Source organism: Copadichromis virginalis, linkage group LG5 (genome assembly GCF_057382275.1).
Source record: "Copadichromis virginalis isolate Kocher_CV1m ecotype Utaka linkage group LG5, C_Virginalis_male_GT1.1, whole genome shotgun sequence".
Taxonomy (NCBI): Eukaryota; Metazoa; Chordata; class Actinopteri; order Cichliformes; family Cichlidae; genus Copadichromis; species Copadichromis virginalis.
The window spans coordinates 37,915,555-37,939,740 of record NC_140622.1 but is presented as its reverse complement, the minus strand read 5'-3'; the positions used below and the strand labels follow the sequence as shown (position 1 = coordinate 37,939,740).

At 40.0% G+C, this 24,186-nt stretch overlaps 2 protein-coding genes across 7 annotated transcripts; one reads left to right on the top strand and one right to left on the bottom strand.

Annotated features, from left to right (window-relative positions):
* The first annotated feature begins 3,801 nt into the window (after positions 1-3,801).
* ddit3 (DNA-damage-inducible transcript 3) lies at positions 3,802-7,797 on the top strand. Of its 3 annotated transcripts, none has more exons than XM_085457682.1 (4): positions 3,802-3,944; positions 5,246-5,307; positions 5,649-5,857; positions 6,051-7,797. In XM_085457682.1, the coding sequence occupies exons 3-4, from the start codon at positions 5,702-5,704 to the stop codon at positions 6,816-6,818; spliced, it is 924 nt and encodes a 307-aa protein (XP_085313808.1). In that variant the 5' UTR covers positions 3,802-3,944; positions 5,246-5,307; positions 5,649-5,701; the 3' UTR covers positions 6,819-7,797. The 3 variants fall into 3 exon arrangements, with proteins under 3 accessions (XP_085313808.1, XP_085313807.1, XP_085313809.1); XM_085457681.1 differs by having other exon boundaries at positions 3,803-3,944; positions 6,048-7,797; XM_085457683.1 differs by lacking the exons at positions 3,802-3,944; positions 5,246-5,307 and having other exon boundaries at positions 5,790-5,857; positions 6,019-7,797.
* mars1 (methionyl-tRNA synthetase 1) lies at positions 7,260-24,089 on the bottom strand. Of its 4 annotated transcripts, XM_085457673.1 has the most exons (22): positions 23,797-24,089; positions 22,358-22,448; positions 22,021-22,099; positions 21,601-21,732; positions 20,259-20,334; positions 19,892-20,076; positions 19,449-19,558; positions 19,247-19,363; positions 18,842-19,045; positions 16,599-16,800; positions 15,075-15,149; positions 14,645-14,815; positions 14,079-14,174; positions 13,174-13,291; positions 12,765-12,978; positions 11,226-11,357; positions 10,819-10,923; positions 10,389-10,584; positions 9,734-9,805; positions 9,422-9,448; positions 8,999-9,130; positions 7,260-8,485 (listed from the first exon to the last, which is right to left on the bottom strand). In XM_085457673.1, the coding sequence occupies exons 1-22, from the start codon at positions 23,897-23,899 to the stop codon at positions 8,336-8,338; spliced, it is 2,787 nt and encodes a 928-aa protein (XP_085313799.1). In that variant the 5' UTR covers positions 23,900-24,089; the 3' UTR covers positions 7,260-8,335. The 4 variants fall into 4 exon arrangements, with proteins under 4 accessions (XP_085313799.1, XP_085313800.1, XP_085313801.1 ...); XM_085457674.1 differs by lacking the exon at positions 9,422-9,448 and having other exon boundaries at positions 23,797-24,057; XM_085457675.1 differs by lacking the exons at positions 21,601-21,732; positions 22,021-22,099; positions 22,358-22,448; positions 23,797-24,089 and adding an exon at positions 20,925-21,214.
* Between the last annotated feature and the right edge of the window lie 97 nt (positions 24,090-24,186).

The window sequence follows — 24,186 nt, the reverse complement described above, 5'->3', positions numbered from 1 at the left end:
GAGAGGAAGAAAAGGATGGTGTAAGAGCCTGGAGTGTGTGTTTCGCTGCCAGAATACCCACCTGTTCAGACAGGCGTTTAAAGTTTAATGCGCTACAGTCTTTCGCTTTAGCTTTTTGTTGTTGTTATTGTTTTTATCCCTTTTTTTCAATTTCTCTTTTATCTTTGACATATGAATGAAGAAATCCAGAATAATGCATGTAGATAATAACAGCTCTGCCGTGCTGTAAAGATTTTCGATATAATCGTGAAATTTTAATTTAATTTAATTTACCACCCTGTTACTTCCACCTCAGAAATAACAAATAGAACAATTAATAAAAGAAGTCCAAAAACCTGAATGGGTTTGAAGGAGAGAAGAGGTGAGTGGAGAAGAGCTTTTACGGGTTTTACAGTCGTGCGGCACAATGAGGCTTGAAGACGGGGTACAGATGGGTGAGGCTCAGAGGTAAGCAGGGCTAAACACGCTAACAAGATTGTCTGCGAAGTCATCCCAAAGCTCCGAACACACAAATCTCACCAGGCAGATGTGATGCATAGCTGATGAATCTGGACGAGCTGTGATTGAGTGCTGAAATCATTTCAAACTTTAAGAGCTCTGAGATAGTTTGCTGCTTCGCGTGAATGCTGGCTGTCCTGTATTTATAAATGAAATGATAGATGGGGAAAGTTCCTGAGGGGAAAACTGCAAATTAGTTGATTAATGGGCATCAGCACACAATAGAGAATTGCATTATTGGTCTCAGCTGAGATGAGCATTGACAAGAGAGATGAATGTAGTAACTAAAGAGGCCTCGAAGCTTAATGACAAAGCTAAAAAAAATATATATATCTGTTGGCAAAATTTGCCTTAAAAAGTATAACCAGTGTATGTTTGTCTAAGAACCACTGATTATTGTGTACTAATTTAGGATTTGGTTAATGCATTTTACACTTTACAAGAAGGTCTCTCTGTTTGTTGTCAGGGTGACCAAGAAAACAGTTAAAACACACCATGAGAAAGAGCAAGGCAGGATACAAAAAAGGGATTTACTGTATCACCAGCACTTGTTAACAGCTGTATCAGTTGGTCTCAGTTCAGAGGGATTCCGACAGCTGGTGTGTGTGTGTGTGTGTGTGTGTGTGTGTGCGTGTGTGTGTGTTTGTCGGGAGGAACTGGGTGTGGAGTCTTGACCAAGGGCATAGGACAGAAAGAGGGGAGCGTGGTATAGTGGCTGGAAAATTCTCCAGACTCTTTCTGCCTGTAAAACAAAAGTCAAGAGTTTATTTTCAAGAGATAACAACCACTGTCCCTTTAATTTCATTTACCTTATTTTGCTGTCCTTGCTGATTGTTTATTACATTTCAAGCACAAAGGCTTCTTTTAAATCTGTGTGGCAGCACAACAAAGAACCATATTTTCTGCATCGATAACCCCGTAAAGGCTGGGTTCTTTCACTTGTCATATTTCTAATAAATAAATATAAACATAATATTACTTTACCGGGCTGTTTCTTGCTTTATTTTGTGTGAACTGTGAAACACAATTGTGTTATTATTATGTTGGTTTCACAGAAATAGTTTTTAAAAAAAGAAGGCAAAAACATATTCAGCCAACATCTCCAAAAGCTGATCCACACAAGCAGACAATTTAGACTCTGCAGGAATTGTTTACACTCTGTTACCTCAGAGCATGAAAAGGAACAGAAAAACAAATGCATTGTCTATACCAGTCTTTATCTTTGTTTTATTTTTTACTTTTTGAAATTATATATATTTTTTAAAAAGGTGACAATCGATTAGAAAGCAGGGGTCATCGTCATTAGAGCGTAATAACAGTCTAAAAAATATGCAACCTAGATTTGGGGTTGTAAACAGTGTTTTATAATGACTACAACACAGACGACGGGACTGACAAAATAAACAGACGGCATGGGTGGAGAGGGAGGGGTGTAGCGAAAGTATGCTCAACTACTCAGCAACAGCCACTCAAGTCGTGACGTGTTCACGGTGCTTCCTGCAGCGCCTTAACCCGGGTCCTAGAGACAGTATTTGAGCTTTCTATTCGCTACTTGGCGCTGTTGCTATGGGGCTGTGCATGTTGAGGCGTGCACGTTGCACCGTGCATGGAAAACAGTTTGCGTGTGCTGACTGAGAGTCTAAGGTTGGGGCAGAAAGTGTCAGGAGCAGGTTAAAGAAACCGCATCGAGAGCATAAACATGATGAAACCAGATTTGATTCCGCCACTTTTTATTGTATTTTTTTTTATTGTTGCTGTTGTTATTGTTGTTTACCTTCTTTAATGTCGACGATCCAACATTGTGACTACCGCAGGACAGTGAAGCATGGCTCCCCGTGCGTCTGAGGCGATGACCTCGTTGAACTTTAACCCACAACAAATATTTATGCAGGTGGTTTATTATCTGTATTTTAGTCCGTGGGAGTTTAACTAGACTTTTATAAATTATGTAAACAACTTTCATGTGTTATTAATATCTAAAAAATATGTTATATAGGTCCAGGTAGAGGTGAAACGCTACGATATTCATATTATTAAGTTTACAGTATACTGTAAGAGGATGTTTACATGTGAAGAGTGACACCCCAGGAACTTATGTTGTTCTGTAAGTGCAAGTTACACAAATATGTCAACAAGCACCCGATGTTTTACTATATATATGCGACAAATATATTTTGTGTGTGTGTATATATATATATATATATATATATATATATATATATAGAGAGAGAGAGAGAGATGTTTTTGTTATACAAGTATATATAAGTAACATACCTACAAAACCAGAATTTCTTTTAGCAAAGAACTGATAAATTTCATCATTGCCAGATTAAAACACGGGAGCATTAGTCTGCGGCTGGATCACACCCAGCTCCGCGGGCTCGCGCCACAGACGCTCCACCGGCCGGGCATGTGTTTTCATATCTCGCGCGGAGCAGCAGCAGCAGAGCGCGCGGTATGAAATGGCTGAGAATACGAGCAAGAGTGCAAGTGTGTGCTATGCTGCAAATATTACCTGACAAACACCTAACACATGGCCTCCAAAAAACGCGTTATTTCGACGTTAGTCTGGGTGGGGGCAGGTGGGTTTTTGTGCCCCTCGGACATGCCACGGGGGTAAAAAAACAAAACAAAACAAAAAAACCCAAACCAAAACAAGGCAGGTGTGCGGCGACTGCCGGTGCCACGGACAAACTTTACACAAACACATGGAATCAAAAGTCAGGTAAACGCACGCGGATGGCAACACAATAAATGAACACGTCACGGGAGCAAGTAAGCGCTAAATGGATTGGATAGAAAACAGATTTTTAAAAAAAATTCACGATAAAACAATTAGTAGAGGGGGGAAATCGATTCAGCTTTTGTGTTCCGGAAACAAACAATTCTTCGACATTAGAGCCATGCATATATGTATATTTTTAGATTTTTGTTAGAGCCAACACTGTTTAATAAAACATGTTCTGATTCTGCTGGTGTTATCCCCAGCTAGAAATTGGTTGCCAAGCATTGCATCATTCCTTTCATGTGACTCCCATACGCCCCAAATTCGTCCTGGCCGTCTTATGACTGCATCACAATTGCTGCTCGCACAAACTATACACGCTAGTGTGAACAACCAGCTAACCCGCAGATTTCCCCCGCCCCGAGCTGTTTTCGGGTCACTCTATTGGATGTCACCAAGGAAAAGATGTTAACTCTGCTCTTCTTATTGGTCCACGGGAATGTCAGGTTTCGTCGCTCTGGTTAGGTTGCGCCGAAATTACCTTCCCATGCATAGTTCGGTTGGCGTCTCCCACAATATAAACGCCGCCGGGAGTTTCCGTAAAATCACATTCAGCCGTCAAGACTGAACAATGGTTAACATGAGCTATCACCAATTTTTACTAAAATATCTACATTCGAATTCAAGACAGTCGAGAAGGCGAGCGAATAAAAGAAAAAGGGTAAGCGGATGTTCCTGTTAGCAGTTCTGCTGTTTTTAATCTTTCAGTGAACAACTAACGGCGACTTCACACACTCTCGGAGTGCTCCATCGGTGTAGTGGAAAACGAAAAAAGCACTGTGCATGTTTTTTGGCCGATATTTCAGAGCCATTTTTAGAATAACAGTTGCTTTAATCGACCATAATTTTATTCGAGTTGTTTTTAGGTGTTGTCCGCTTCGTTTTCCAAGTTGTCAAGCTCTCACGGACTTGTGCCGAGGAAGTTTCGATGTTTTGGCAGCCGACCGTGCCGAACGCCCCGACACAATTCCGCGAATGTAGCACCAAAGGCATGCACCGCTTTAAATTTCAGTTGTCATTGATTGTGAGCGTTTATAACAGAGTCTATACTGCGCCGTAACGTCTGACAGTAATTGGTGGAGCTGTCGACATGAAATTGGACGTGTTTAATTTTTGTTTTTTGCGCTTTGACAGTCCCGTTTAGGGTGAAACGTTCACCGCTGAATGAGCAGCTGTTTTCGTTACTTTTCCTTTCCACCCATCCCACTCTTTGCTTTTCTCTTTTCTCTCTACGTCTCCTTTTGTTTCGCCCATTCCCCCGGCTGGACTTGGGTTTCCATGACGTAATTGTCTTGGCGTACAGTGGTCATGTACCTAAAACAGGAAAAACGTATATACGCATGTTATTATAAAACACTGTTAAAAAGGAAAAATGTCACGCGTTTTGGTCACCACAGTTTTAACGCCTGTACGTTTGCGTTCACATCTGACGTTTAACAGGAGGAAGCTAAACAGGGTTTCTTTATTTGTATTTTTTACCGCTCACATTTTATATCACTGCCTAAGTCAAAGTATTTTATTTTTTCTCTTTACACATTAAAAAACCTTTTTATGACAAAACTCAGTCATTGTGATGGCTTTTGTGTACTGGTCTTTAAGACGACTGTAAGCAGAGCAGACAGTCAGAGCTGGACTCCTGAGTTTCCTCGGCGTTTTAACCACTTGTTTATCGACTCCGGCGTGTTTTGAGGACCGTCAAAAGCAGGGGGCGCAGTGGAGAGCACCTTGGTCTTTGTTTACAATAATTATGTGACGGGAATTTTGCCTTCTTTCTTCTTCTTTATTATTTCATCAGTTAAACCAGTGGCGTTTCGGGCACCTTTTTGTTTCCACTCACAGCAGGCTCGGTGTTCGCCAAATCTCTATTTTGATTTTGAAATCTCAGCAATTTCAATCAGTAAGGGGGGGAAAAACACTATTCTTTTTCTTACTAACCTACTAAATATGTATGTTTCTTTGCAGAATTATTGGGACAAGCTATCTCCAACAAATTGCCAGACTTGATTAAAGGAGGCTTTCTAAAGGTAATATTTAACATTCATTCCATCTTTTAAGATTTCGACGTGATCTTTTTTATTTTTCCATCCATTTAATTGTGGAATTACGGCATCCTAAATTGATTTCATTTTTTTGGTGCAATAATGCATTTTTCTCTGTGTTACTCTGTTTTATTTAAACTTGATTAATTATTGAGTAGACAAAGCCTGACTATAGTATTCAGTTTTGAGACAGACCATCCTAAATCCCTGTGTACTCGGACTACATATCTAATTACAGTTATTTTTAAATTGAACACAATGTCAGTCATCTAACCTGCAGCTGCTTTGCACTTTTCCCTTTCACCCCCCCTCCCCTCCCCTCTCAGGTCCAGTGTGAACTGTGTGGCCGAGTATCTGTGCGTTGCGACTGATTGGCGAGATGACTGCCGAGTGGCTACACCTGCCCCCGCCGTACCCCCCTGGTGTGGGGCCGTTGTATGGTGCAGAGTTGGAGGCGTGGTATGAGGACCTGCAGGATATTCTGGGCTCTGACACAGGAGGGGCAAAACTGGCACGAGCCCCTACATGCACCGAGGTCAGTAGTTTGAAAAATGAAATGGTATCATACCCATGATGAATGTGAGTCTTTGTTCATTGCACTTTTTTTTTCTGTTTTCTTTTATTTTAATTTTTGTGAAAATTTTCACTCGTGTGCCAGACGACGTTTAATTTACTTGCACTTTTTACTCTCGACAGGTTTTGACATTTACATTTTGTGCTTCCAGAAGGAGCCAGAGTTCATGGATGTCCTAGAAAGTTGCTCTCTGACGTGGCTGACTGATGGCAGCCAGACATGGGGTGACGGTGTCCAGAGGACCACAGAGGAGATCCACAGCACCCAGACCCTGCATCACAACTCGTCGTCATCCTCCTCTTCCTCCTCCTCCTGCATGAGTCCAGCTGTTACAGAAGAACGGCAGGTGGAGGCTGAGGGTGGGAGAAGTGGAGATGGCTCGGCAGGAGGTGGCAGTGACTTGCTGCCTCCCGAGTTCTTCGAGTTGCTGAGTGATGGAGGAGTGGGAATGGTGGATGCGAGTGGAGCAGTGATCAGCGGTGGCTATTATTACCACCACCAGCACCACCAGGCTAATGTCCATCCTGCATCTCCCTCAGCCAGCGAGGAGGAACTGCCTTGTGTCCCCGATTCGCCATCTTGCTCCTCTTCAGCCTCCCAGTCACCATCTCAAATTTGTTCTTCTCCCTCTTCGCCTGTGTCTTCTCCCTCTGTTTACCCATCCTCCCGTTTGGGAAAACGCAAGAGGACCACCAGCGAGAGGGCCAACGGTGCCTTGTCCTCTTTTGTTTCCTCCTCGCAGCGCTCATCCTACTCATCTACCAAAAAGAGTCGCAAAGAAAGAGAGCAGGAGAACGAGAGGAAGGTACAGGAGCTGACAGAGCAGAACGAGCGTCTTAAAGCAGAAATCGAAAGGCTGGGAGAGGAGGTACAGAGGACACGAAGAGCCCTTATCGAGAGACTAGTCAACACCAGAAAATGAGAGGGAGGTGGTGAAGGAAGACGGGAATAAAATATGTCAGGTCCTACAGAATTCGAACAAGCAGTGGTGGGGAAAGGTGTAACAGGGTGGTCATGAAATGCCTCTTAGAAGAATGGAAACCAAAGAGAAATTTTTATAAGTGAGGATTTTGTTTCTTGTAAAAGACAGATAAAGATTGCAAGAAGAAGGAAAGTGATGAAAGTCAAGACATGAAAGGGTACAGAGAGAAAAGGGGCTGCAACAGCATTGCGGCTTTTCGAAAGACACAGCATGTATGAAGGAGAACAGACGGCTCTTAAGTGCAAATCATGCAGAGGTTTTAATGAATGTCATTTTGAGGAATGCCTAATGAGATCCATATTTTGAGTTGCATGTAGGACAGAAAGGAACTTCATTTAAAGAGCATTTCACTGATAGATCTTCCCACCATTTTGCAATAAATTGTAACTCCTACTTTAAGGGCTGCAATCTGGCTAGCAGAGATTATTTGCCCCAATTTGTGGAGAGTTTAGGAGCTCAGGAAAAGTCTGAAAGTGCCCAGTGCAGTGTGAGTATGAGAGAATGCTTTTTATTTGTGGGGGGAGGAAAAAAAAAAAGACATCATTTTCTTACTTTTGTATAACCCATGGCTTGTGTGTATGTGTATTTAGATAAAGCAAGTAGGAACCGGCTCTACTTTCTAAGCTGACCTTTTCTATTATGGGAATTTGGGGTAGAATTATTAAGAGCTCTTCTACCCTTATTTACTATTTTTATATAATGCTGTAATATATACAATTGTACTGTAAAGGCTTGTACTGTAATATACCAACATATCCGCTGTTATTTTCTCATTGTAGTCACTTAAATTGTTAATTGTAGAATATTGCATGCATGGCTTTTGTCACTGATGGCATTAAATCTATGTATTTTACCATACCATTCATTTTATCCTGCGTTGTAACACACTCAATTTGCAATAAACAAGAAAACTAGAATATTTTTCTGTGTCTGTGATTATTTGTCTTAAGGATCTGTGCTCTTTGTGTGTGTGTGGTAAATGAGAAAGGTGGAGAGTACAGACATTTTTTTTCTGAAGTTAATCATTTTATTTTATGGATCTAAAAAATGGTATTCGTAGCAAAACAAATTTCCAGAGGATTTATATATATATATATAAAAACATCTTTAGATGCACAACACACCTTCCAACACTAATATTGTATGCTGACTTTATCACAGGGAGAGTATAAAATCAGTTTCTTTTGGTGTAGGGATTTGGAAAAAATCCCTCCATTCTGTAGCTGTATTCATTGGACTCTCTCTTTGTCGGTTTTCATTTCCCCGTCGGCCAATCCAGCATTTCATTAGTCCTCAGTGCCAATACCACATTGTCTTAGATCCTGTCACGGCTTTGCCTTAAGCTAATACCCATCTTGCTCTCTCTCTCTGTGTACATCTTGTTCCCGTTCTCCACTATCATACCTCGACCCATACTTAGACTAACCTCCATCCTTTTTTCTTTCCCTTTTTAAATTTCACTTCTTCTTGCCCTTTTGAGGTGCAGGCTCAGGGTTCTTCCCCTCAGCCAGGGCTAGCTGTTTCTTAAGGTCCAACAGTTTGGCCACCTCTGCTGTGATCACGGCCTTCTCTGCTTTCTGGGCTTTGAGTGCTCGGACCTTCTCCCCCTGTGATGAGTAAAATTAAACAGTTGTTGAGAATTTCAGAATGAAATCACAAAAGCAACGATTTGTAGTTTTGCAAATGTGCGTTTTTGTCTGCAGAAGGACGTCGCCCTAAACGAATTTCCAAATATTTGACAGCAACAATCGTGACTGAAAGTATCTTGTAACATATGAAAAAAAAAAATTCTATTATATTTTTTTTTTAGAAATCTACAAATTACAAAAAAAATTTTCAAAAAAGAAATAACAGATTTTATACTTAACGAATAAATTCAGCACGTGCAACAAATGTTTGGTGTATGTGCGTTACTTCCGGAATGTTAGACGTTTTTGTTCTTTTGCGGAAAATACAGTACGCTTTGTTATCCAGTTATCAAAAAAATGAAGAATAAAACGCTACATTCAATTTTTATTTCAAATTATTCAAAAATACTGATTACAACGCCGCTTAACATGGAAGAACCGCATTGGCTTTTCTTAGATCAGCAGCGTATTTAAGGCGGCCGGCGCTCTCACCTGCTCCGCCACAGCCTGGGTGAGCTGCTTGGCTTTCTCCGGGTCCACTTGGTTCACCGTCCCCACCTCAACAGCTACAGCAGGAGCTGGCACAGCAGCAGACTGAGCGCTGGCAGCGTTACGAACTGTTGTCTGAAGGTGGAAACGGAGAGAAGATGTTTGAATCGAAGGCATTTTGAGGATTATTTCTACACAGTAATTACTTCATTTCAAACAACACTACTCATCACTCAAAATGCAAGTGGGATCGTATGAGTCAATGAATGGACAATGAATCACAGGAGACACGAGATGATGAGTAAAAATACAAAATTTGAGGATGTTAAATTAGCAGCTAGTGTTAGTGAAGGCATGCGGTAAATCAGCGCTGACACTCCAGAACTACTGTGGACTGACTCTTCACAAACAAATACCACTCAATACCTTCTTCTTAGGTGGTTCGTCTTCAAGCTAGAGGCAAGAGGGTTTAGAAAGGGATTATTTTTTATCTATATGACTGATGCTTAATACATAATTTAAACATTTGCGGTGTGTTTGCGCTATATCGTGTTTTAAAAAGCGGGCAGCTCAATTAAGTACAAATTATTTTTTATGACAGTCTCACAGACACCAGTGAACAGATTTAGATTATCAATTCTTTCTTATTTCATTATTAATTAATATGTTGAACCTATATTACTACGAGACCCGAATGAACTCATGCACAGACCATTAGGTACCATAAACATCAAATACCTGCTGTCCACCAAATTTCTTCTTCAAAGCTTCAATCTGATCCGCCTCCAGTTTCTGGAATAACGGACTGACCTGGGAAAAACGAGTTGGCAGAGGCAATAAAAAGGTAAAAATTAAAAATATATGCAGGAATTTTCAAAAGTTTGCAATCGTCGATCCAGCCTAAGGACAGTATATCTGAAAATTTAACCTGGAGGCTCTGTGCTCATCAGTGAACAAAGAGGATTATGCAAGTAAGTAAGTACATAACTATGTATGAGAAATCGGCAGCGTTTCCGTGATGCCGACCACCACACGGTGAATAGCGTTACACTTCAAACAAATGAGAATATTTGTGTACATGTAAGCGTCCAGATACTTATCCGAGGACAACAACTGCAAATCATTATAGCAGTAGTGTTGGACTTGAGCCTCAGTAGGCACAAACAGATCACCACAATTATACCTGAAGGGACAAGTGGCCTGAGAGAAACTTGCTGCTTGCTCGAAGGCTGAGGCCTCCAAACACAGCCTAGGCTATTATTCTTTATTATTCTATTGTTCTGCTCAGTTGACACACTGTTGCATCCTCATTGTATCACCCAGCATTAACAGATACGTTCCTGTGTCTACACATGTACAACCTGTGTGTAATACGTGTCGCGGTTGTACTCACCGCGCCAATCCGGTGGCCTGCACTCAGGGAACATACAAAGGTGCCATTGCCTTCTAACATGGTGTTGATGCAAGATGGAGGGGCGTTGAGTTGATCCCTGATTGTTTGGCTGACCGCTGGCATATACGGGGAGAGCATCACCGACAGCAAGCACGCAATATTCACAGACACACCAGTCACCGTGCCTGCACGCTGCCTGCAAACAGAGGATAAGTAAGTCGACATCTATAGGTCAAAATGGACAGAAATTAGATCTTAAATACATTTTTTCTACAAAAAATTCAATTTAAGACATTTTGTCTGAGATAAATCAAATTAATTTCTCCTCTAAACAGAGATGTTTACTATTAAAAAAAAGTCATTTTCCCGTCTCTGTTTTATTATAAAATAAAAATTTGTGACTAATAAAATGTAACACAAATCCAGGTACCTTTCTGAATCTCCTCCCTTGATCTTCTTCCAGGGTTCATTGACCTGAATGTACTGATTGCCGTGACGAGAGATATTCAGGATGTGTTTCAGCGCATCGCGGATTCTGTGACATATCATATCGATCATTAAGAGCGCGACAATGACAGCAGGACGATTTTCATCAATACTCGAGGCCCAGTCTACTCACATAAAGTTTCAGCTTGTGATATAATTGACAATTTAACTAGTAGTTCAGAAAATTATCTGATAATTTATTTGTACATTTTTGAGTTTTAAATCACTGTGTAAAACAAATTCAAGACAACAGCAGCTCTAAAAAGGTCATTTTAATTAAGCTGGCATGTTTCTGTCTAAATGCTAACATCACCCCACTGCTGTTGCTTGTCACTGCTATGTGATTCTTACTTGATTTTGTCCATGAGCTGGATGTACTGCTGCAGCTCCCAGCTCACCAGAGCCAGAAGCTTCTTATCTTCCTCCTGTAGCTCCATCACAGGCACACAGCCCTCAAAGAACTTGGTGACAAACATGCCGGCTCTGGAGAAGAAAGCGAGAGGAGGCTTTTTACAAAGCAGATAAACAACAGGGGTCAGAGGAAAATGCTAGAATGAAGAGAGACGAAGCGAGAGACTTGGGGAGGGGGTGCGAGAGCAAAACGAGGGAAGGGCAGGTTGCTAGACTTGCTAATTGTTTATAAATTATAGATTTTGTTGCCATATGTAATTGCAATGCTCTCCTTATTTAAACCAACACAACAGTGCACTGCGTGGAGTCGCTTCTCAGTTCCTTGTTTGCTTCTAAACTGTAGCTGTGTCTGGAACATGTCATTTTTGATATGAGTCTTATGTGCGCATCAGGAGGACGTTCGTGGTGAGAAAGTTTTTGTCGTGGCTGATGCAACACACTGTTCTATATTTTACACGTCTCTTAGCCTCTGAGGAAGGTCTGCGAGACCAAAATGCTTTGACAAGAATGTCAAATTTACAATGAACTGAGATTCTGATGTGTGAACAGAAATTTTGTTTGTCCTTTTGTTTGTTTTAGCCTTCTAATTAGTGAAACTGACATTCCCTAAGGGTTTTCATTCAGGGGGAATAAAGAACAATATTATTACTGGTAAAATGAGTGAGTCTACAGCAGTATTTTTGCTAGTAAATATGGGCATTTAGCCATATTTGTTTGTTAATTGGCATCAAAATATTTTTAATAAACAGCATTTACATGGTACAAAGTCTTCTATAAATTTGTATGTGTGTCTAAGATGGACCCACTGTCACTAATGATGTTGTGATTCAGGGGTTGGATCCAGGCAGGACAGAACTTCTTTTCTGAAGCAGAACACTTACTCCTCCAACACCTTAGGCTGGTTGCAATCTACAAGATATTTTCGAACCAATTAGGGATCAGCATTGCTGCCCGAGACCAATTTTGAAGATCAAGGTACTTTGGGAAAAAAAAGCTGCTGAGAAAAATCTTTGATGTGGGATTTAACCCTGATCTTTTAAAAATCATTTGAGGCGATGTAATTGGGGCTAAATTACGCCATCCCAAACAAATTTGGAAAACTGGGTGAATCTCTTGTAATAGTTAAAGTACAACAATCTGAAAAGTTCGTTGTTAATTGGACTGGATGACAGTTTTATTGCATATTTACTTTCTGAGTGAAACTTCTGCAGAGACTGTGAGCAACTTGAGGATGTAGACTGCCCCATTTTTTATATCGCTAGTGGTTGAGATGAACTAATAACATTATAAGAGACAGCTTAAAAAAAAAAAGACCCAGAAAAACAAGTATTTGTATGTAATAACCTAACATGAGACTGGTTCGAGTTTGTTAGGTTTACTGACCATTTTCAGATTCTTAAATTTATCTAAAGTACATTTTATTTGTAAAACATAAAAAAGAGCAGGAAGTCCCTTTAAAACATCTTGGCTTTTACCAACCTGTTGATGAAATTGCCCAGGTTGTTGAGCAGTTCAGAGTTGTTCTTCAGAGCCATGTCTGCCCAGGAGAAAGCTGAATCCTGTCCCTCTGGACGCACATACAGGAGGTAGAATCTCCACACATCAGAAGGGATACCGGTGTCCTTCGCCATGTCTCCAAACACACCCACACCGCGGCTCTTGGAGAACTTTGTGTCCTCATAATTCAGATATTCTGAGTGAAAGTTACAGCACAGGTTACTGTCAAAACCCAAAGCTTTGACCAAAACGCATAATTACCCATCCAGTAACACTGCACCCATGTTTCATTCATGTGTTTTAAAACAACTTCAAGCATCTGCTGAGAAAACCAAAATCACACAAATACTTAATCAGCCGGCGAAATCAGTCAGTTATAATAAGTGCTTACCTGTGGCAATGAGGTGGTTGACAAGAGTGTAGTTGTCCTGGGCTCCCAGTAGAGAGCAGGGGAACACCACACTGTGAAAAGGCACATTGTCTTTGGCCATGAAGTTGTACAGCTCCACCTGGTGGCAAAGAAAATACAGTGCACTGTGAGGGTGACATCATATTAGATCATCATGAGATCATCCAGTTCAAAGAGGACTTATCTGCTATCCCCAACCCCCCTCTCTGCCTCTCTCTCTCTCCTTCTGCAAATACAGAGCATCACACACTCATAAAATGGGATCAATCCCAGAGTTTTAGATGGAGAGATGAGCCAGTGAGTGAAGAAGATAGTGATGCTTATGTGAGCAAATGCCTGACTTTGATTAGCTATCAGATTTTAGGTCCATTGAGCAGACATGCAAATGAAGAAGCTAACTAAAGAGTACTTGCTTCCTGTATGACGCTTGTGCTAGATATGTAATTAACTGTGTGTAAGGTTAAAATAAATGTTAAATGGTTCCTCTTTAAAAAACAAAAAAAAAACAAAACTAGAACACAAAGGGCGATCCTTAAATAAAAATGATCTAGAAAACTATATTAAGACTGAACATGTTGTGCATTACATCTCATAGGGCAAATCTTGATCAGCCGTATATATCCTTCACCACAATCTCTTGTGTACAAATGATAGCCGTGGGAGTAAAACTAAACGCTACTGTCTTTCTCTGTTGCACATCAGAGTTATATGGAGCTAGGAAATACCCCACGTTCTAATGAAAAAGACCAGATGGGGGAGTAAAAAAAGCTATTAGATCCATTCACTGTGGAAAAGGGGACAAAAATCTGTGCCAAGCTTGTGCATCAGTACTGTCTACGGCTCATGAATTTTGACATTTGTTGGGGTCTGGGCTAGGGGGGTGGTACCTGATGGGGATTCTTCCACCACTTTTCCCATTCGTTGGTGTAGTTGGCCGTAATGGACAGATAACCAATGGGGGCATCAAACCACACGTAGAACACCTACAAAGACAGAAAGCGAGTACCAAATGATAAGAGTCCAAATTTTCTGTTTTGTTACAGAAACTAATAATGATGACAAAAGGAAAAATAGAAAAAAAATTGAAAGAATGAATTCTAAGGATGCACAGAGACCTGATCAGAAATGGCATCCTTGGAGTATTTGTGTGTAAGAAAAAAAAAAGTTCCAGAAGTGTGTGCTAAAAGTTATTAATATGTTTTGATAAGCCAAACCTAAAAAATCTGATATTACATATTGATATTATGTATTATATTTCAGTCACTGCAGCTTTTGTGACGAGGTTATGAAGCACAAAGTCATTTTAGTTGTTAAAAACACGACTTTAGATATGAAGTCAAAGAGAAAAAATTGATTGGATTAAGCATGTTTTCAAAGTCTGCAGAAATACCAAACTAAACATCAAGAAAACGAGATCTGTGATGTAACCATTTCCTTTTAAATAGAAGCAGACCTTCTCTTTAAAGTCAGCGTGAGGTACTGGTGTTCCCCACTGCAGGTCTCTGGTGATGCAGCGAGGTTTGAGTCCATCTCTTAGCCAGGAGCGAGTGATCTGTTTGGCATTTGCTGTCCAATCTCCTGTGCTGGTTGACTTCTCCAGCCACTGCTCCAACTGACTTTCCAGCTGCACAGGAGAAAGAGGAGAATGAAAATGCTGACAAAATACACCCAGTGTCTTAACTCTAAAGCACTGCTTTTGAAAGACTAAAGCTGTTTATATAATAACATTACCGCAGGGATAACTGCTTTCCACAAGCTGTCTTTCAATGATACCTTAAACTTACTAAACTGGATTACTTTGCCTCCATCCCTGTGACCAAAGAAGCACTGTATGAACTGAGAATGGACGGCTCAGGGCATTCAATGAAGTGTGAAAATCATACCTTTGGCAGGTCCAGGAAAAGATGCTTAGAGGAGCGGATGACTGGAGTCTGCCTACAGACCTTACATTGAGGTTCCTGGAAGAAAACACGGCCAACACCGATAATCATTGATTATAGCAACATTTGACAAGAATTTTTACTCTGAATTTACCAATTTAATTTTACAAAAATAATTTTAAGAGTGTGAACGCAGCAGTACATTAACAACTCTAGAAAGTCTTCTAGATTTACAGTTTTCTACCACAGGGGAAAATAAATATTGTAACAGAGGCATAATATGCGTTCTCCAGCGGCAATCTAAAAAGCCCAGAAACACAAGTGATGCATACTGGCATATTTTAGAAAGGGTACTATAATCTCCAAGTACATTCCCGAAGTACTAGGAGATTATTTTTCCATTAATATTTATATTTTCATATTAGCAATGAGTAAAAACAAAAGAAAACCAGAAACAGTTTACATCATTATATCATATTTTTAGTTCCCAACACAATATCGCACAAATCCTTAGCACTAACGTTACTCAAATGAATCCAAACTCTGACTATAAAAGGACAAAAATTACTATATCAATTTGTTAAAGTATTTGCAAAAATGTATACATATAAATATAAATGTGAGGCTTCTTAGGTGCTGTAAGAATGATGACATATATAATGCCCATATACCAGTATCCTTTCCAAATGTTGCCAATATGAACAAAGGCAGTAGAATTTTTAAATAGTTTTAAAGACAAAAGACAGTTTATGAAAGTTTGACTTTCTTTGACCTTGAAGAAGAGATCAGAGGTCCAAAGTATTGTGATATTTAGAGTCCTCATACAGTTGATCCCCAGTATTCACAAACGTCTGCTAATAGCTGAAATTCCCCTCTAGACCCCCTCTAAAAACACTTATTTACCTATTTTAATAATTGAAACTCCAAATATGACTTAAACTATCACTTAAAAAAAAAATCATAAAAAAATTTATTTGGTCATAAAAATAAAGTGAAAATAATTCAAATGTTTTAGATGAGACTGAAAATAAAATTTATAAAAAAAAATGTTTTAGATGTGCTCTACAAAGAAAAAATCAAAAAAAAATTTTTTCGAATAGGCGAATTTTCTTTTTTTTTTTCTTCATCCATTCGTTTTTATTTAGTTATCGTCATGTTTTTGCCAGAAAAAAATAGTTGTTGAATAGGCGAATTTTCCGCGAATAATTTGAAGTTACGTTCCACAGAAAAATCTTTTTGTTGTCAGTTTTTGACAAATAAATAATTGAAAACCTAGAAAAAACGTAGTGAACGTTTGCTAACATGACCCCACTCCCCTACAAAGCCTTCTTAGACCACAATCAAAGATTTTCAAGCTTTCATGTTCACAGACAGAATCCCACACACACAAACACTACCAGAAACAAAAACATAGTAATTATGTGTGAGTTGTCAAGAACTTTCTTCCACCACAATTCTCTCTATAGTCATCAATAGTTATGCCCTCTACAATGATATGAGACGTACAGGCTGCTCTTCCACACTCACCCTGAGGTCCACAGCATTGATGAGTCGTCCACACTTGTCACACTGGTCACCACGAGCTTCAGGGTAACTGCAGTGTGGACAGATACCTTCTACAAAGCGGTCAGCCAGGAATCGCTGACAGTTTTCACAACGTAGCTGCTCCACTGTGTCTTCTATTAGGAAACCACGCTCATGAAGTCGCCAGAAAATATCTTGAGCTATCCTGAAAGATTAACAGAGGAACAAGATGGTTAAAAGGGTTTCTTTAGGATTATAGACAATGACCTGTGTTAGATACAGCGATACGGTCTTATGTTGAGATCATTTATTAAAGCCTGATCACAGTTTGGGGAGTTTTTTTGCCAGCATGGATCAATGCTGCTCTTTTATGTTGGTTAGAAATGGACGTAAACTTTCTCAGCAAATATGGCCAGGGAAAAAAAAATACATAAGAAAAAAAATCAAGAGAAGATGGTTGGTTGATACTACTGAGTGATAAGAAAAATATGAAGCAAAAAAGAATTAAAACAAAAAAATCAAACAAACAACAAACCCCCCCCCCAAAAAACGACAATTCAGCTGTGGGCTGGTAAATGTAAAATCTAAGGCCTAACCTCCTTTCAATGGATCAAGTCAAAAGCCTTTAATCTGTGGGCTGTTTATTTCTCAAAGCACACTGCACTGGTGCATGGTGCTTGATGTCTTTTATGTTGTACTTTATCAAAGCTAAGGTCCCAAAACAAGAGTTTTTATCTTTGTAGTCCTTGTCAGTGTGCAATAACTAGAATTTAGGACTAATCTTTCGTGAAGAAAAGGCCATGCCTCAGAGGTGTGACTCAGAGATCCCACGATACGATGTTACCATAACGTGATATTACTGAAATTGTGGACATTTTGCATTATGCTGAGTACTGGAATAACACTTACTATGAATTTTATCCATTTTAACTGCAATTTATCTCCTCAGAGTTAAACTTTGTCAATATCTGTGTTATCCAATAGATACAAAGTTGAAGTGATCTTTCTTTGGTAATGCTTTTGCTACAAAACGTTTTAAGCCTCCCAAATGTTGCCATAAGATGGAGTCAGTCTGCTACCAGTCTCCAGTTGAATCTAATCGAGCTGGCAATTACATACAACCGGTTTCTGATTACACAGCAATTAACACAGCAATAAACTGTCAAAAAAATAAATTTAAAAAAAAATCCCCACCCATGACAGCCACCCATCCTTTCACAAATGTTTCTAGCAGCAGTCTGCACGACCAGCTGACGAGTTTTACACACCTGTGGCCATGAAAGTGTTTGGAAACACTCGAGTTCAATGATTTGGATGAGTAAGCAAATGCTTTTGGCAAAATAATATACAACTCAGCATTTCTGTGTATTATTTAAACACACAGAAAAAAGAAACAATTTGTGTTGTTAGTGCATTTAGGAGACTAGACAGAGGGACAGAGGGCGAATGGAGGAAATGGTCTGGGGTGGACTTGAACTTAGTCCCTCTGCAGAACCTTTGATGCATGAGTCGCCAGGTCAACGCATATTTCCACCCTTTACAGACATTTCTAATTACAGAATTCAGTAAAGCCTTGGGAAGTAGGCAGTAGTAACCTACATTTAAAAGCCATGCTGTATAATCTCTGAGATTAAGAGAAGTACAGTTTATGGTTTATGGTTAATTTATGGTTAGACTTCCACTACTGGTATCTAGGGCAAGATTATACTAATCCGATGTTAGATCATTTTATAGTATACGGAAACACTAATGTTTTCATTCATCAGACCCACATCCAGCCTATGTCAGGACTCTGGTCAAAAAAACATGATCTTATATTCTGCTGGCTTCTCTGTTTAACCTCCTAAGACCCGAACTCTTCCACGGCATGCATTTTTAATTTCTCTTTGATATCTGGGCATATTGGGACCTGATGAATGTAAAAAAAAAAAGAATTACCAGATTTTTTTCCCCCCGATTTTTGTTTCTAAGAAAAATCAGAGCCACATATGGGGATATTCGTTTAAAATTCCGATAGAACAGTAGCAGTACAATGTCCTCGTAAGTGGATATCAGGCCATTGTTGAGCAAAATTTATTATTTTGGTCTAAATAACCCAAAATGTGATGTCCACATATGTGGACGCCAGGTCCTAGGAGGTTAAAGATACTTGTGTTTCTTGAAAGAACAACCTTGTCTTAAAGTACCAATTTAAGAATAGACTCATTTGTTCTCACCCATGTCCTTGGACAGGCCCTCTCACTTACTCTGTCTGCTTCTCGGTGGTGGTTCTGCCAAAATAGTCAAAGTCAATCTGGAACCATTTGTAGATGCTGGAGTGAACAGCGTGGTACTTGTCACAGATCTGTTGGGGTGTCAGGCCCTCCTCTCTGGCCTTGTTCTCTGTAGCAGTGCCATACTCATCTGTGCCACACACAAACAACATATTCCAGCCTCGTAGGTGGCCATACCTAGCAGAAGCAGATGGAGTAAGGTGTGGAAGAGTTATGACTCAAAGATGATGAGTGAAAAAACATAGAACAAGTATACACAGGCCTTTCCATTACACATCTACAAGAATGTCTGTGTATTCAGGTACTGTTTGTAAAGTCTGCATTTGCTGAAAGGAACAATGATTGTTTTTCCAACAGATTACAAAATGTAATTCCTACCTGGAGAAGACATCAGCACTGAGGACACAGCCAATAATGTTACCCAGGTGAGGAACATTATTGACATAGGGCAAGGCGCTGGTCACCAGGACATTTCGCTTGCCCTCCTGAGGCAAACTAGTGGGAAAAAAAACAGAACTAAATTTTAGCTGGCCTTAACAGTATACATGTGTGTGAAATGATGGTGCCATTAATAACTTACATGGGGTGTTGCTTTTTTGTAGCTGGAGGGCAAGTGTTCAAACCCTTACTCCAAGTGAGAGCTGCTGCTTCCATCTCCTCCTCTGAAACAACACGCTCACCTCCTTCTTCCTAATCAAACCAGGAAACAAAGACAATCATTATCCACGACATATTCTCCGCTATTATAGCATCATCTGCTATCCACACATTCACTGACTTCCTATAAATGTGTGTTCTAACATTTGCTCTTAAATCTGACTGACACTTTTAAAATACTGTGCTTTCAAAGAGTATAAACCATGTTTGTGGAAGTGCATGCGTCTATAGGTTAATGAAAACCAACAATGATGAGTTTTCCTAGAAACCTAATGTGTTGTTTGGAAGAAAGGCACTAAATTTATGCCTCTCAGTAAGAACACATTCAGTCTAATAGTTATCTCGATGATATACTGTTGCAGGTACCTCAGCAGAGTTGCTATTACATGGCTGTGTCTCTCTGCACTGGCTGCTCTGAGGAGCAGGCTGCTTCTGCATATAGCTTTTCATGCCCTGCAGACCTTTTCCCTGTAGCACTTTCTGAGCAGCAGACTGACAAGCGTTCATAGCAGCCACACGGTCAAACCAAGCCTTCAAAGACTTGTGTTCACCTGAAAGGAGATCAGGAGATGGAAGGTGAAATTTTGTAAAATACGTGAAAAAGAGAAATCAGAAATTAAACATTCAAAGATTAAATTGAATGAAAAAGTAAGTTAAATAAAGCAAAGCAAAAGGGAAATAGCCAGCAATACATGTCAAATAATAATGGATTTTAAAATGCATTCATATTTACCCAGTGTTAGTGAAGAATCAGATAAAACAGGAAAGAATCCGGCCCACAAAACAAGATCAGCAGCGGAAACAGAATCCTGAAACACAGCACAGTTAATTCAACATTAGTTTAAAGCAATTGCTAAATACTGTTTCTGAATTAACAATGTTTTGAAATCCCCAAGCAAAGGAGAAGAGGGATTCATCTTTGCACCTGCAACTTTCTATATAGAGAACAACCATGAAGGGGACTACTTACAGCTTTTATGTGCTTGCATCTCACTAAAAAAGTACTACACCTACAGCTAAGACTTCCTTGCTGTGTGCACTTACGGCACTTTTTCTTTAGTTTTATAGAAAAATGTTGCCAGAGGAGCCAGATCTGGCCCAATGGAGTTGCTCAGTCAAGCTCAGATAAACTTTAAAAGAGATATTTTGAACTTTTGACTTACTGACTTCTATCAAGTATATATTTTGTAGATTGAAAAAGCCTGAAAATGTGTTTTCTTTATTTTCTAAATGTACTCACACAATAGACTTTTCAGTCATAGCATTATGACCTCCTGCCTAATATTGTGTTGGTCTCTCTTTTGCTACCAAAGCAGCCCTGACAAATCGAGGCACAGACTCCACTTAGACCCCTGAAGGTGTGCTGCGGTAACTGGTACCAAGATGTAAGCAACAAAACCTTTAGGTCGTGTAAGTTGCGAGGTAGGACATCCTTGGGTTGGACTTGTTTGTGCAGCACATTCCACAGATGATTGATTGGATTGAGATCTGGGGAATCTGGAGGCCAAGTCAACACCTCAAACTCATTCCTGTGGAAACCACCGTTTCTTTGTAGCAGAGCTTGAAAAGAGGCCACAGCTGAAAAAGGCCACAGTCATTGGGGAATACCGTTTCCATGAAATGGTGTACATAGTCTGCAACAATGCTGACAATTCTGAGACCTTTCATTCAGAACCAGCATTACCTTTTCAGCAATCTGCACTACCAGCAGCTTGTTTGTTGGATTGGACCACATGGGCCGGCTTCACTGCCCACACATATCGTGAACTTGTGCAGCCCATGACCCTGTTGCTGGTTCACTACTGTTCCTTCCTTGGACCACTGTTGATAGCTACTGACCACTTCAGACAAGGAAATCCCACAAGAGCATTTTTCCTGCTTTGAAGACATCAACTTTGAGAACAAAATGTGAACTTGCTCCCTAATATATCCCACATACCAACAGCTGCCACAATGAAAAGATAATCAGTGTTATTCACTTCCCCTGTCAGTGGTCATAATGTTATGCCTGACTGGGGTATATTACAGGTAAACATGCACTGAAAAAAGAAGATACACAGGAGACCATACTGTACCCCAGTTAAATAAGGTGCGTTCCTTTTGCTCAAGCTTTGTTCCAAGACGTTTATGGGACCCTGGAGAACCTTGGACACCTCTGAACTCTTCCCCTGCAGCACTGCCATGTGAAGAGCCTGCTGCAATGCAGGCTGCGCAAAAAGGACAAAACAGGATTAATAACAATTTACCAAGCAAGTGTGACTGAGGTCAGAGAATTACTTGGACTGCTTAACGCTTGTTTCCGTACATTGTTCTTTTGATAGCGTGAGTTTTAATAATTTAGCAGCATGGATTTATATCCGCTTTTCCATGAGGTTTATAGAAGTACAGTAAGAGGATTCTGCACAAGAGAACGTACAAAAGCATGAACTGAAAATAGTTTTAACACAGCAGATTAACACCAAACTAAAAGGTCTGCTTATTTATGTAGAGTATACCTGAAGAACTGTGGCCTCCCATTCCAGCCATTGATCGCAAAGCTCACTGCATTCTTGTCCATTTACTTCAAACAGGTATCTTAAGGGATTCAAAACACATGGTAAGAGATATATTTTATACTTGCTGCTAAAATGGGTAAAGCATAAAAACATAGTTTTGGTTCTATTGGTTGCCATCTTTATTTTATTTATTTATTTATTTAAGTTAAAATCCACTGTGGGGGTGTACAGAAGACAAACTACAAACTTTGCATCTTTTTCAAGCAAATTATTGACCTAACTGTATACTACCACTCATAAAGAGCCAAGCAAAAAGGCCTATGTGAAGTTTACTGACCGGCAGATGGCATTGGAACTGAAAAGGTATTGTCCACTGGGCAGGGCCAAAGCTGGCAATGTTGGACGGCTGAGGAAAGGCACCACCCTTTCTGGGAAAATGGAAAAAGAGACAAAACCTTTTAACAAATATTATACTCCTGGACTAGTTGGATTAATATTGTTTATTAAATCTAGGCGGAAAATGTAGTCACATGTTTCAGTCAGAGCACAGATTTTTAATAGTGGCTCACGAATGGTGGTTCTTTATACGGCATTATTACAGCAGACATTTATATTTTATTGCATTCACCTGAAGTAACGAGCAACATTTTGAATTTGGTATAAAAATGCTTTTTAAACTGTGTGGGGTTTTTTCACTGTCTCTAAGACAGTTTATATGCGAGTAGTCACATGCCAGATGGCTCTTGGTATTCATCTCTGTGATTCAAGATTAGCACCCATCTGGGGTTAGGATGAAGCTGGAGTTTGTTACTATTTTATTAGAAACTATTTCACAGAATACTAAATTAAAACTTACTGCTAAACCTAAGCAAGTTTTCCAAAGGGCCATTATTGTCAAGTATAGGTCAGAACTATGAGTCCCAAATACTCTACTAAAACCTCTCTCAACTGTGGAATGAAGTCGGGGTACCAGGAAAGAACCCACGGACACGGGAAGAACATGTACACAGCTGCTTTTTCTGTCTGACTTCGCCGTGCTAAAGGCTTTTTGGCTTCCTGGATTCCTAACTGTGACTTTGTTGGGTGTAGACAAAACCCACCAAACAGGAATAACAGTGCTGGACATGTATGCCACATCACATTTTGGCACACTTAAGTCTGCCTTGTGTCAGCTTTGGTGAAATATGTCCGTTTCACAGCAACAATAAAGCAATGAATAAAGAAAAACATGTTTCTCCAAACGTGTTCTACCTGTTGGCTTTTCTAATTCTGAGACAGTGAAATATCCTACAAAACATAATCATACCTAGGATAAACTCACACTGTTTATATATAGATATGTACTTTATTAATAAAAACAACACAGTCTTCTAACTTTATAATGGTAAGCTAATTCAAACAGACGGTAGCTGTAGCTGCACACTGGCTAAAAAACAAACAAACAAACACCCCGACATGAAGCTGGACAAGCAAACAAGTCTAAAACATGACAAACGAACGGTGATTTCCAGTAAAGCTAATTCTAGCCGCTTCTCAGACGCAGATATTGTTCTCTACATTCATTGTGACTGTCACTCACAGACAGATGCCACCAGAAGAAGGCTGGCTAACCAGCTAGTTCGCTAGTACACAGTCACAACCGTTAAAGGACAAGTTTAGCTCAGACCTGCATAAAACTTGCATAATGGCTAGCATGTTTTACCAAAACACTGTCGTTATTAGTTATAATTACAGGTAATTACACAGAGGAATGCTAACCTCACTAGGTTTTCTTACCATCGTGGTTGACAAACTGGACGCCGCACTGCACTCCCGTCGCTTCTAACGCTGCTAGCGCCTTCAGGCAGTGCGGGTTGCCTTCACTTACGAACAGATTCATTTGTCCGTTGGTTGCCACACAAACTAAAGACTGGTTGTTATTTTTTATCACTTTTAAACAAGACAAGCCGCTGCTCAGTAGTAACTTCGCCGGCGAGTGCTGACCACGCTGATGCAAACACTGTCGGCGCCGTTAAAAATGACGGGGATGTAGTTTTAGGATGTTTAACGAGCCGCTCAGAGAAGCAGTAGTTCCCTGTTTAGTTGACTACACCTCCCATAAACCCTTTCCCAAACAGTTATTTTGGCAGTAACGAGGTGTGCTTGCGCTTTGTTAATAGATCAACA